Genomic DNA, 13,622 nt, shown 5'->3' with positions numbered 1-13,622 from the left:
CACTCAAATACAGATTTTTAGTGAGCGTTTTGAAATATCTAAGCATTAAAATTAGCTATTATTGCTTGTGAGAAGCACACTTTTAGGCGCATATCGCAGTACTGATTTTCTAAACTTGTTGCATACATTTAGGATGCACCAAAACAACTAGAATTATCAGCACATTTCCCACAACCATTCAACTGCTTAAACAAGTGAGCTTTCTTCATGTGTCTACAGGCTTGTGAGAGAAAAAAAATATATTCTAAAGTCATAGCATACATTTAGGATGAACAAAACAAATAAAATTACCGACATATTTCCAAAAAACACTGTAACCCGCTTACACCCACAACAACTTAAAACAACAACAAAACCAACACCCGAAGTCATTCAACTGCTTAAGCAAGTGAGCTACATGCCGCTGGCGGCAAAGCGCGCCCGTCAACCAACCAGCCAAGTCCAACGGCCTTATTCGCATACGCCGCTTAATGGATAAAAGATGAAAAGCATCAAAATTATTGAATGCGAGAATTTATGGGTGATTATTTTTTCTCTGCTCAAATAATTGAGTGCCATTGTACGGCGAAAACCAAAAATTTACATGCCATCAAATGTGGGTACGTGTATGTGGATATGTATTTATGTATGTATGAAACATATGTATATATGTATGTGTGTGACTGTGTTTATGTACTCGCGTATGGTTTATAATGACATGCATTATTTGTTTTGAATTATTTTATTATTTTCAAGTGTTCTATTTTTTGGCTTTTTATATCGTCACTTAAGTCGAAATGTGGTTATATGCTTATGTGTGTGCACTGTAATGCTTTCACTATAAGTTTCAGTTATTTTCGATTTTTTTCTGCTTCAATGAAAATAGCCGACTGAAAGACTTCACTTCACTTAATGGAAGCTGTTAAAAAATGGTCAAGCAACACATTTAAGTATAAAATACACTTCTATTCGTTGATATAAACAAAATGGCCGCTTTCTCGAAATTAATTCAGCCGTACATAAGCACATTTAAATAGACTCAAGCGATTTTATTCGTATATATACGTATGTGTGTATGTGGCTACTAATAATAAATACGAATAAATACGCGTAAGTAAACTCAATCGTCTAAACAAACTAACCAATCAGCTGCGAGTCGCTTTCGAAAAGCACTTAGAACGATTCTAACGAACTGGTCGCGATTTGTTGTTTTATTTATGAGATTTTACTTGTGCGGTTGTTTAGTTGTAGAGTCGTTGGCATTTAATTGGTTATCAAATGTGGGGTTTACACACAGGTATATACATATGTAAATGTTATTAAAACTGACATGTGGTTGGACTTTTTTAAATATTTTTTTATAAATGCATTTTGTGCAATAAAACTGACATATATACATATCGTCACATAAAATGCAATAAAACGTAACATCAAAAAAATCGAAAATCGCTGTCAGATTTAAGGTGACGATATATAAATACTTATATGAAAAATTTAATTTGAAAAAAAAAAAAAATGTTACAATTTTTTCTTCCCAAAGCTCTGTCATGTGTTTATTGATTATTATTTATTTTTAATTTTTACTTGTTTTTAATTTTTATTTCTTCATGCGCCACTGCAAAGCCGGTGTCTTTATTCCTTATTCCACTTTTTTGCTAATTTTTTTTTATTTTTACTTTTGAGTTCATTGAATTTTTCTGGCTAAATAATTAATAAAATTTTATGGTTCGACGGTTTTTGAATTTACAAGTGGGATCATGTAGGTATTTATAAACTTTATTTAAGTATGCTTAAATGCCTGTATGGCTTTTACACAACAATGAAACGCAAAACTTTTTGAGATCGATGATTCCTTAATTCCATTTTAGGCAATTTTTATACAAATCAGCTGTCAGGCGGGCATAATTGTTAATTTTTTCTGGCCCCAGAGTTCTTGATAATTTTTATATTGATTTTAAGTTAAGCTCTTCGTTATAAGCCGCTCAAATATGTCAAAAAATGATGTCTGGAAATAATTGAAATTACATACTAAGGTCATATAAGTCATAGTCTGATTTCCCATATACATATGTACATACATATATTTGTTTAAATAAGCTGAATATATCATGGCAAGTAAAACACTTGCTTCAAATAAAAAAAAAAAATGTTGACCTGTTTTCTTAATTTTTTTTTTTTAATTTTTTCACCTTTCCATATTTAGCTAAAAACACTCAGAAAATTTTCTGTCCATACTACCTCATATTCACATATATAATTTTCCGTATAAAAAATTATTATAATGTTATATATGTATGTATACTCGTAAAATATAACCATAATTATATAAAAATGAAAATTTATTAAAATCGAGTTAAGCCGTTTTATCTGAAACATAAAAATCATACATTTTCGACGTCTCGAAGTCGTAATATGCGCTCAAATGCCGCTGTGTGCCGATATGAACAACAATAGCTGCCGAGTACTCATTATTGTTATATTATGAAGCCGAAGTTAAGATTTTGAAAATTTCTGAAAATTCAACTAAAATTATTATTTAAATAAAATTAAAAAAAACATTTATTATCAATATTTCTCTAAACCTGACCTAAATTCAACTCTCTAACTTATAATTTTTTCTTCTTCTTCTTTTTTCCAGGTTAATAAACAATATACAGCCACCGATTTGGAGGCTTTTATGAAACTCGCCGTCAATTGGCAGAACAGCAATCACAACTTGCTGGAAGGAGTTGATATAAAAGGAGGTAAGTAAATATCGGACGACAGTTTTAGAGCCTTAGGCAATAAATCACTAGAAAAACAAAGCAAAGAGCTTAATCATTGAAATCTGAATATCCAAATTCATACCCGAACTTTCTGCTCATGATCTTGAAATTAGTTTTAAGCCGTCAATATTGTTTTATTTGATTCATTATAGTTCGGCAGTGATAGTATAAGTTTTAATCTGACTAAGATAAGCTCTGAAACCTAGATTAATATTCATACATAGTTTGAAGTGAACTTATGAAGAGGATTCTGCATCAATTGCTTCGGCTTTCCTCGCAATGAGATGAGTTTGACAATTATCTTCCGTATATTGAACCATCAAGAAGCATAGATATAAATTACTACTATCTCGAGGGATATACCAAATTAGGGGAGTTTGTACTAAATATACTAACCCAAATAGTCTTCATTGAGATATCTTGTTTGAAAATTTAGTATCTCAAAGTTCGAAATCCATTCCATTTCTGTTTATTTCTAGATCATATTCTAGAATCCTTTCCATTTATTTCTGGATCATATTCTATATTTTTTACCAAACCTTTGCCAGACACTGGAAACCTCTTTTGAAATGATGAAGTTATGAACAAATATTATTTCCTAAGGTTTCTTTAAAAAAATTTAATAGTAACTTTACTATTAACTGATGGATCTTCAAATATTAAAATGTATATGTTCCCTCTCTTCAACAGAAATGCAACAGTATATGAACAGTCCAGCCATGAATATGTATAAAAAACGTGAACGCACACAGAATTGGAATCATCAAGAGAAAAAATTTCTGCTCGACTTGTGTCGGAAGGATATGCGTATTATAGAAAACAAAAGACTCGATGCGGGACTGACGGCAGTGAAGAATAAAGCCTGGAAGATCATACATCAGAAATTCTCAAGTCAATTCGGAACAGATCGTACGTGTAATCGTTTGAAGGAGCAATGGCGACGCATGAAAGGTGAGTTGAGTAGATTGAGATTGAAAGAGAGTGTAATAGATAGAAAGATAGTGTGAAAGAGAGCGATAAATTAGTTATAGGAGAAAGGTACATAGGGAGAAGTCGAATGTGTGAAATTAGACGATTTGCGTTCATCACTCATTTGCTCTTCGTTCTACTCCTTGTTTAGCCTAAGTAGAAATTATGAGAGACAGCAAACGAAACATTTTCAATAACTAAAGCACTGTTAAAAATTTTCCGTAATTAATATAGAAAACTATTTCAAAAAAACTACAATGGATTTCGAAAAATACTAAAAAGTAATTTTTCATTTTCGGATTTACTACTTTGTTTAATCCGCCTGACTTATTGAAATAAATCGTATTAGCATTTGCATTAGCTTGATATTTTATTCTATGTAATACGCTTAACGTTGCTGGAAGCATTTTAATTTGAATATTTGTGCTTTGGCTTGCAGCCTGTACGCGTAACGAAATATTGGACTACAACAATCGCTTGGCCAGATTCGGTGCTGAGGTTGCCGATCGCAAAAAGCCATCACCGTTCACATTCGAAGTGTGGGAATTCATGCAGGAGGCAAAGAAAGCCTGCAAATCTGAAGCTTTAGATGGCATTGACTACTCCAAGATACCGTTGGCGCTCGAGGAGGACTACGAGTATCGCGAGGACGAACAGAATGGCGAGGATGACCATGATATGGACGAGTAAGTAGAAAATTTAAAATACTTTTAGTCGAATACTATATATATTGTCTCATAAAGAGATATAAAATCGATTTTTTTTTTTTTTCACTACGCAAACTAACCACTCTTTATCTCTCCTTTTATAGCAGCCGCACGCCACCACAGGAGCTCTGCGATGTCGACATCAAGGAGGAGACCAATGAGACCTTCAACGACACCAACACACACAATGATTCAATGGCGCTCGGTGAACGCTTATCGTCCTCCTCGCCGAACCTCAGCCGCCTGGGTGCACACCACGACCTCGAACGCGTCAGCCTACACAGTCCAGCCGGCAATATGGCGACGGCCAGCGAACTCGCCAACTCCAGCTATTTGTCACAGAACGGCGCTAGCGGTGGCGCCGCGGTCGGTGGCAGCGCCGGCGATATGGGCGCCTTCCAGCCCGCCTTCAATATGAGCAACATCTCGGCTACCTTGGAAGCTTTGAATGCGTTGCGTACCGGACAATTCCCCTCAGCCGCTGCTGCTGCTGCCGCTGCCTTACAGAATAACTTCGCCGCCGCTGCCGCGCAACAACAACAGCACCAACAACTTAATCAACAGCAACCACAACAACAACAAATGTCACCTCGTGATGATCAGCCATTGGTGAAACGTCCACGTAGCTCGAGTGGTAGCGCCAACGGTGAAGAGGTCTTACATGATTTATCTATGAATGGCGCCGCTGCTGCCGCTGCCAATGCCGCAACGGTTAACACAGCCAATGCGCCCATCAGCGCCAGCAATGGTGTTGGCATGAGCGCGTTGGGCGCGTCCGCTAGCAGCACGCCGGAGATGCGCGCCTTCATGGAGATGCAGAGCAAAGAGCACCTGATGCGCATGAAGATACTCGAAGTGCAGCTGCAGGCGGCCAAATATAATCGCGATCTGGTCGAGATCAATAAGACATTGGCGCTGCAGAAGTTGCAGGAGCTAGCCAGCAAGCGCTTGACCAGCTAAGCTAGGCGCGTGTGAATAACGGTGGGTGGAAATTGTTGGGTAACAAAGTATTTAACGGTAGTTTTTATAAGCATTGTTTGCGTGGAGAGGCAGCGGTAACCAGCGTACGTGTGGACAAGCTGGCGGCAGTTCGATAAAGCGCTGGCGCACAATTGTGTTACATAACGGCGATTTACTTTTTTTTCATTTATTGAATCAATTGGAAAAAATAATAATTATAATAGTTCGTATTGCGTTTATGTATTTTTTTGTATGGAAATAACATTCCCGTTAGCAGCAGTTTTGTATTCAAAACCTAATTTACTGTTACAGCTTAGAAATAGTTGCTCTTTCGTTTGTTACTGTGTTGCATGTCACAAATTTTGTAGAAAAACAATGAAATGAATGAAATATAGCAAAAAAAAAAGAAATTGTTAAAATAAAATGTGAAATCTTACTTATTTCCTTTTTTGTATTTTCTGCCATAACAGTATTTCAAAATAGTAGTAGAACACAGCACATAAAAGTATTACACGAAGCACAAATATAGGAGGAATCATTTCGATTCACAAGCAATAGTTAGTTAACGCAATAGCCCTACCTCAGTGGTCTAAACCTACAAACTACAACAAAAACAAAACGAAATAGGAAACTTATAAAAACAATTAACAATAAGCCATAATCGTCCAAACTTATTAAGAAGGAAGTAACAGCTTTATGTTAAACAACAAAAATACATGCAAACTGTTTCTGTTGCATACTTTTGCGCGCCAAGTTATATACTTACTATTTCCGCAGCTTTTAAAGTATACCTAGCGCTATTGCACTCTATTCTATGTATGCTGCACAAATTTACTTTATTTTTATATCTTACTTTTTGTAGTTGTAAAGGAGTTAGCTTCGAAGTACAGACATACATGCAGACACTTATTGTAGCTGCGCTTAAAAAGCTCTTGGTTTTCAAAAGCTACTTACGGCACCTAAAAGCCGTGGCTTGTAAATTATAATAAAAGCACGAAGAAGTTCCAAAAAAAAAACAAAAACACATAATGTTAAAAATGTTAAATATAAATTTTTTTTGTTTAAAAAATTGTATACTTGCTCTTGCTCTAAGGCAAATGGACACTTTTTATTCAGTCACAATTTAGGGCTGATATTGCGGAGAAATATAAAAACTTCTCAACTATTTAGCACAAATTTATGGTTAAAACCGTTATAATATTTTTGAAAATGGAATTATTAAGTAATTTAACACTATTCGAAAGCTCTAAAAGGTGCCAAATGCATATTTAAATAGTATTTAAGAAACTTTGAAAGCTCCGCATAAAGCTTTTCCTGCTATTAACGTCTTAAGGAGTTATACGAAATGCAACTGTGTGTTGCAAAAGCATAGCGTTAATGAAATAAAAAGTTTGAAAATATTTGTATATAGAAAACATAAAAAGTAGCAATTAGAAGAAATATTTTTGTACTTACAGACATGTAAAAAAAACGTTGTAGCTTAGAAAAAGGTATTGAAAAAAAATATAAAAAATTTTATTTTGAAAAGAAAATAATAATATTTAATAAGCGCAGACAGTTAATGAAAAATATGTTATATACAATTTGTTACAAGGCACTAAACAAGAGATTAATTGTAAAAAAAGTAACAAAAAATTTAAGTAAAAAAGAGACAAATTTAAAGAAAAATTATAATAAAATAGACCAAAAAATAATATAATGGAACAAAAATAAAAAATGAAACCAAATAAAAATTAAATGAAATAAAAAAATAAATAAAATAAAGTAAAATAAATAAAATTATAATTAAAAAAAAAATAAAAATAATAAAAGTTAAAATAAAATAAAAGAATAATAAATAAATAAATAAATAAAATAAAAGTAAAAATAGAAATAAAATTGAAAGCAAATAAATGAAATTAAAATTAAAAATAATATAAAAATATGAAAATAAGAAAAGTATTTTATAACACAATTAAATGAAATAAGAGTAAAATAAATTAAAAAAAGGAAAATAAACCAAAACTAAAAAATATTGCGATAAAAAAGAGATTAAATAGAAAGGTAAAAACTAAATAAAATAAAAAAATTTAAATTTAATCAAATTTAAATATAAATAAAAATTAAAGCAATACGAGAAAAACGAAATTAAATAAATTTAATTAAAATACGTTTTATTAAAATAAACTAAAACCAAATTAAAATTAAATAAAACTAAACAAAGAAAATAAAATAAAATTAAAATAAAAGTAATATAAAAATTAAAAAAAAAATATTAAAAAAGAGAAAATAAGAAAATTATTTTATATTAAATATAACTAAATGTAACAAGAGTAAAATAATATTAGGAAATTAAAACAAAATAAAAAAAATAAAAAATTATGCAATATGCAAGAGGTTTAATAGAAAGACTACTAAATAAAGCAAACCGAGATAAAAATGTAAAATAAAATTAAATAATATATAAATAAAAAATAAAAATAAAACAAAATGAAATAACAGACAAATAAAAGAAATTAAATTAAAACACGATCTACTAAAATAAATAAAACAGTTCAAAAAAAATTAATAAGAAGAAATTAAAATAAAAATAAGATTAACTAAAAATTAAGTAAACCAAATTAAACGAAATAAAACAAAAAAATTATGGAAAAAAGCAAAATAATTAAACAAACTAAAAAATTAAGTAAAATAAAATAAAATTAAAACAAAAAAATAAAAAAATTTAATATAATAAAAAATAATAATACAATAAAATACTAAAAAATTAAGTAAAATAAAATTTAAAAAAAAATTAAAAAAAAATAAAAAATTTAATAAAATAAAATTAATTTAGGTAAATTATAAAATAAAATATAAAATTGTTTTTTTGAAATATAAAAATAAAAAAATTGTTTCACAATAAAAATTTAAAATAAAAAAATAAAAATTAAAAAATAATAAAATAAAGCAAACAAAAAAAATATTCCAATAAGCAAGAGTTGAAATAGAAACACAAAAATTAAATAAAACAAAACAAAACAAAATGAAGAAAAAACAAAATTAAATAAAACTAAATGAAATAAAAATAAAAAAAAAAATAATAAAACAAAATTAAGTAAAACAAAAACAAAAAATTAATTAAAAAAATTATAATATTTTATTAAAATAATAATAATAATAAAATAAAAAACTAATAATAAGAAAAAAATAAAATGATATCAAAAAATTTAATAAAATATTTTAAAGTGAATTGCAATTAATTATGACAAAATCAAATAAAAGTGAAAAACTAAACAGACACATAAAAATATATACATTATATTTAACATAAAATGGTAATAAATATTAAAAAACATAATTTTTATTATAAACAACAAATTTAAAATTTAAGAAGCAATAAAAAGGCACAAAGTATTGTTTTGAGTATTGTGAACATTTTTCTGAAGTATTGAGTGTTTAATTGCTTTGTTAAAATTAAGATTTAATTAACTTAAAATAACAAACTTACTTAAATTACATAAAAAATTAAAACACAAGCTTTTAATTTTAAGAAAAAAATAATAATCATTTTACAATAAAAAGTTTTTTATATGTATTAACTATTGTTTAACAGTTGCTTTGGTTATTAGTTGTCTACTATTTTTTTATTATTTGTTAATTTTAGCATAATGAAACTTTATTTAGTTTATTTTTGTTTATTATTTCTTTATTTTGTTAACTTAAGTTTGAGTTTTGTCAAAAAAAATAATATATTTTTATATTAAATTTACTAACTTACAATTGACTTGTTATAAAACTCGTTTTGCCATAGTGAAAGAATAAAAACAAAAATTGTTTGCATTGAAAAAAAATTGAAAAAATGTTTATGTAAAAAAATTTTAAAAATTCTGTTTGAAACATTTAAGAAATTCTTTTGAAAAAATTTAAAAGAATTCTATAAAAAATTTGAAATACTTCAAAAAAAATAAATGCGTTAAAAGAGGAATATCATTTCACAGAGTGCAGTAGACTGTAAATAATAATGTGTACATGCATAAAAATGAGAACTTGTTACAATAATAAATATAATTATAGTTAAGAGTTGAAATTAAAAAAAAAAAAATTAAACAAAATATATACATACATACATATACATAAATATATTTGTATAGTATAGTATTTAGTACTTATATTTAACCATTTAACACATATTATACTATATAACGTATGGCTAAGTATATAAATACTTTTGAACAAAAACGTAGTTATACACGCGTACATACTATACACACAAACATATATCACAAATAAAATCAGATTTTATTAAATACAAGATACAAATTGGTTGTTTTTATTAAAAAAAATTGGACTTGCTACTTTTTTAATGCTGGTCAAATATACCCAGATCCCTTTTTGGGTATATGTCAACCAAAACTTCAAATCTTGTTATAACAACTCTTGGATCCCTTGGTTGGTTGGTTATCAGACTGCATCCTTTTGTATTGGATCATGCAGGAATTTTTTTACTTGGCGAACGTTAGAACCTTTTCCTCATACTCTTTCTGCAACTCTGAAGTTTTATTTTCACCGTTTTTTTTTTTTAAGACGCTTTCTCGGAGATGAATAACGGGTAATCCAAGTTATGGTACTTTTATCAGTAGCCGTTTTTTGATTGATCACCTATGACTCGTATCAAGCTGTCATGTTATTTTTGTCGAGTATTTTTTGACATTTCATCAAGGAAAGACTTACACCTAAACAACGTTTTCAAATCGTTCAGCTTCATTGCCAAATTTCACATTCTGCAAAGAATGTGTTTCACGAGCTTCGCTCAACTTATGGTCAACATAATCAGCCTACTGAGCGTAGTATACGTATTCGCAACACCATCACCTATTTTGAAACCCAGCATTCATTATTAGATAACATTCGATCCAATAGATCACGTTCAGCACGCAGTGAAGAAAGTATAGCAGCCGTAGCTGGGAGTGTACACAAACACCGTAGAGAGACGATTCACCATCGTTTGGCTGACGTATAGAACGACTTGCCGCATTTTAAGTCGAGATCTTAAATTGAAAGCGCACAAAATACAGCTTGTGCAAGAACTGAAGCCACTCGACCTTCCAAGCGACAACGCTTCGCTCTATTGTCTCTTAAATAGTTCCAAGACACCGAGGTTTTCGAGCCAAGTTTTGTTCAGCGATGAGGCCCATTTATGACTCAATGGGTAAGTAAACAAGCAAAATTGCCGCATTTGGGACGAAAAGCAATCTAAAGAGATTTGATAGCTTCCATTTCATCCAGAATAAAAAACAACTGTTTGGTGTGGTTTGTGAGCCGGTGAAATAATCGTCCAAAAATGTTGGCGGACAGAACGTAACTGTCAATGGCGACCGTTATCACGTCATGATAAGCGACTATTTGATGCCTGACATTGAAGCCCGTGATCTCGGCGACATTTGGTTTCAACAAGACGGCGCCACTTCCCACACATCGCATTAATCATTGTATTGAATACTTTTAGAGAATACTTCGGTGAGCAGATAGTTTCACGTTTTAGGCCGGTCGATTGGCCACTAAGATCGTGTGATATAACACCGTTAGACTTTTTCTTGTGAGGATATGTAAAGTTTAAAGTCAGTGCGAACAATCCCGCTTCGATACAGGCCTTGAAGCAAAACATCAAAAAGACAATCTTCAAAAAATAAGAGTCGAATAATGATCTTTCGACTGATAATAATCATTCCCCATTAAATTTGAACTTTCTGTGTTTTTCTTTAAAAAAATAGGCAACATCAAAATGGATCATCTTTTATGTAATTTAATCACGTCATTTCATTTTGTTACACAGATATCTGCTGAATCTTCTCTGAATATCTGAACATTCGTCCATCGTAATATCGTCTCTCGGAAGAGTGACAGTGTTCCCACGACAGTCGTGTGAACGTTACGAGAAGGGATCTTGATTTTCAGATTTTTCCGTCTAATGTTTTCTGCCGCTACGACAATAACTGGTGCGCTATTATTTCTTTAATGGAACTCATACTCCGAACTGTTGTTAACTTTTCTTCGTCATACCACCACCGTTACTGAATTACTGGATTTACCTGCCCGAAACTTCCATATCTAAACTCTTTGTTTGGAGATTGTATATACTATACTTAGCATCATATACCGCTGATTATGCCATGTATTTGACCTACATACCTACTTTGGGTAAAAAATTACTTGAGAAGCTCTAGACATCTCCAAAATATATGTGTGTACCAGACTGTTCCACTTATTCTTCTTTTTTACTGGCGTAGACACCACTTACGCGGTTATAGCCAAGTTAACAACAGCGCGCTTGTCGTTTTATCTTTTCATATTTAACGCCAATTCGAGGTACCAAGTGCAGCTAGGTCCTTCTCCACCTGATCTCTCCAACTGAGTGGATGTCTTCCTCTTCCTCTGCTTCCACCGGCGGGTACTGAATCGAAAACTTTCAAAGCTGTAGTGTTTTCTTCCATCCGGACAACTTGACCTAGTCAGCGCCGCCGCTGTCTCTTGGCTCGCTTAACTACATACGTCAATGTCGTTGCATATCTCGCACAGCTCATCGTTCTCGATTAAAGTTTTCACCATTATCAATGCGCAAAGAACCATAAATCTCCATAAAGAAAGGTGGTGTGTGTCGATCTTCCTTTCACGGGTTTTTTCCAAGATTTGGCGCATGTTGAAAACAACCAAAATAAGTGAGGTCGGATGGATTTTAATGCCATCTGCTTCTGGTGCTACAGTTTCCAATATCTTTCGAACGTGCGAAGGTGGTTTTCGTTTATTTCTAGAAAGTGTGTAATCTGTGTCGAATATGGGATACGGAATACACTGGAAACTTTAACCCCAGACATGTTTCCTATTTACCCCTTAAGCTTTTTATGGAGTACCTTGGAATACTCAGTCGGCAGGTGTTATTTGAACAGCTTATGGATTTTATTCGGGGTGTTTCGCATTAAAAACCAGAAAAACTTCTACTCTGCCCAAACTATAATACTCTTCATAGAGCATAAAAGGGTATAAAAAGATCTTTATCTTTTTTGCTATGTTCTATAGTAGTCCGATATCGGCGGTTTCGATCAATGAACAGTTTCTTGGAGAAAAATGAATGTATCTCAAAAACGAGGAACGACTTGGTTTGTCCGGAAAGTAATAGGATTGAGTCCATTTAAAAAATTTATTTAACCAATCGTTACAATTCTTTAAAAACTTTTAAAATAGGATTCTTCTGCGGCGATGCAGTGTTGCCAGCGCGATTTCCAAAAATTGAAGGCATCACGGAAGGTATTCCTCGGAATAGCCTTGAGAGTCGAGGTGCATGCTGCTTGGATCCCCTCTGTCGTCTCAAAATGCTTGCCTCTCATCGGGATCATACTCAAATATCCATGACTTGTCACCTGCGATTACGTGGTTCAAAACTTGGGGGTCACTTTCAAACATGTTCAAATTTCCTTGGCTCACTTCCACTCGCCGCAATTTCTGGTCGTCAGTGAACACTTTTGGGACCATCTTCGCGCACACCTTGCGCATGCTCAAGTGCTAAGACACAAAGTCATGAACCACAGGTTTTGATAAATTTAACATCTAGGCAATTAAACGAATACTTAGTCGACTGTCTGAGTTCAAAACTTTGCGCACACGAGTCACATTGTCGGTGTTTGTCGAAGTCGCAGGTCTCCCAGTACGGTATTCATCAGCGACCTTTTTTCGGCCCTCCAAAAAGACCTGGTGCCACTGAAACACACCACTTCTTGCTAAAGCAACATCTGGGTAAGCCTGCTTGATCATATCAAACGTCTTTGTTTTGCAGATTTCACGAAAGAATTTATTCGCGTACCTCTGCTCTAACGAACGCTGCATTTTCGGCTTGCACCACTCACAGAAACACGTCAGGCGAAAATGTTTGTCCTCCAGGTGCTCGGAAACAACCGACCAGTCGCTCGTTCGTTAGCTAGTGCTCTCTAACAGCCTCGGCGGAGGAAAATTAGTCTTATTACTTTCCGAACAAACCCTGTAGTTCGCGTATGTACAGACGGACAACCATGGCAAGTCGACTCTAGTCATGCTTTATGTTACAAAGTTGAAACTTTATATGACCTCATGACAATACTTCTTATTTAATGAATCAAGGTACTAGGCCCTTGAAAAAAAAAAAACATCATAGGTTTCTCGATCTCAGCTTAATGGCGTCAATTGAAAAAGTTTGGTTGAATAGAAAAAAAGTACATTTTTAATCTCCATATAAAAACGGAACATTCCCGTT

General features: G+C 32.2%; 1 protein-coding gene across 1 annotated transcript in view; it reads left to right on the top strand.

Annotated features, from left to right (window-relative positions):
* Nucleotides 1-5,816, top strand: part of LOC126756813 (uncharacterized) — a 76,274-nt gene extending 70,458 nt beyond the window's left edge. Inside the window, exons 2-5 of the mRNA XM_050470217.1 lie at nt 2,618-2,723; nt 3,435-3,695; nt 4,153-4,399; nt 4,525-5,816. Coding sequence (XP_050326174.1) covers nt 2,618-2,723; nt 3,435-3,695; nt 4,153-4,399; nt 4,525-5,380 — 1,470 coding nt within the window. The 3' untranslated portion in view covers nt 5,381-5,816. The remainder of the gene's footprint in view (nt 1-2,617; nt 2,724-3,434; nt 3,696-4,152; nt 4,400-4,524) is intronic.
* The last annotated feature ends 7,806 nt before the right edge of the window (nt 5,817-13,622 follow it).

This window comes from Bactrocera neohumeralis, chromosome 4 (assembly GCF_024586455.1).
Source record: "Bactrocera neohumeralis isolate Rockhampton chromosome 4, APGP_CSIRO_Bneo_wtdbg2-racon-allhic-juicebox.fasta_v2, whole genome shotgun sequence".
Lineage (NCBI taxonomy): Eukaryota > Metazoa > Arthropoda > Insecta > Diptera > Tephritidae > Bactrocera > Bactrocera neohumeralis.
This window is presented reverse-complemented; position numbering and strand designations above follow the sequence as displayed.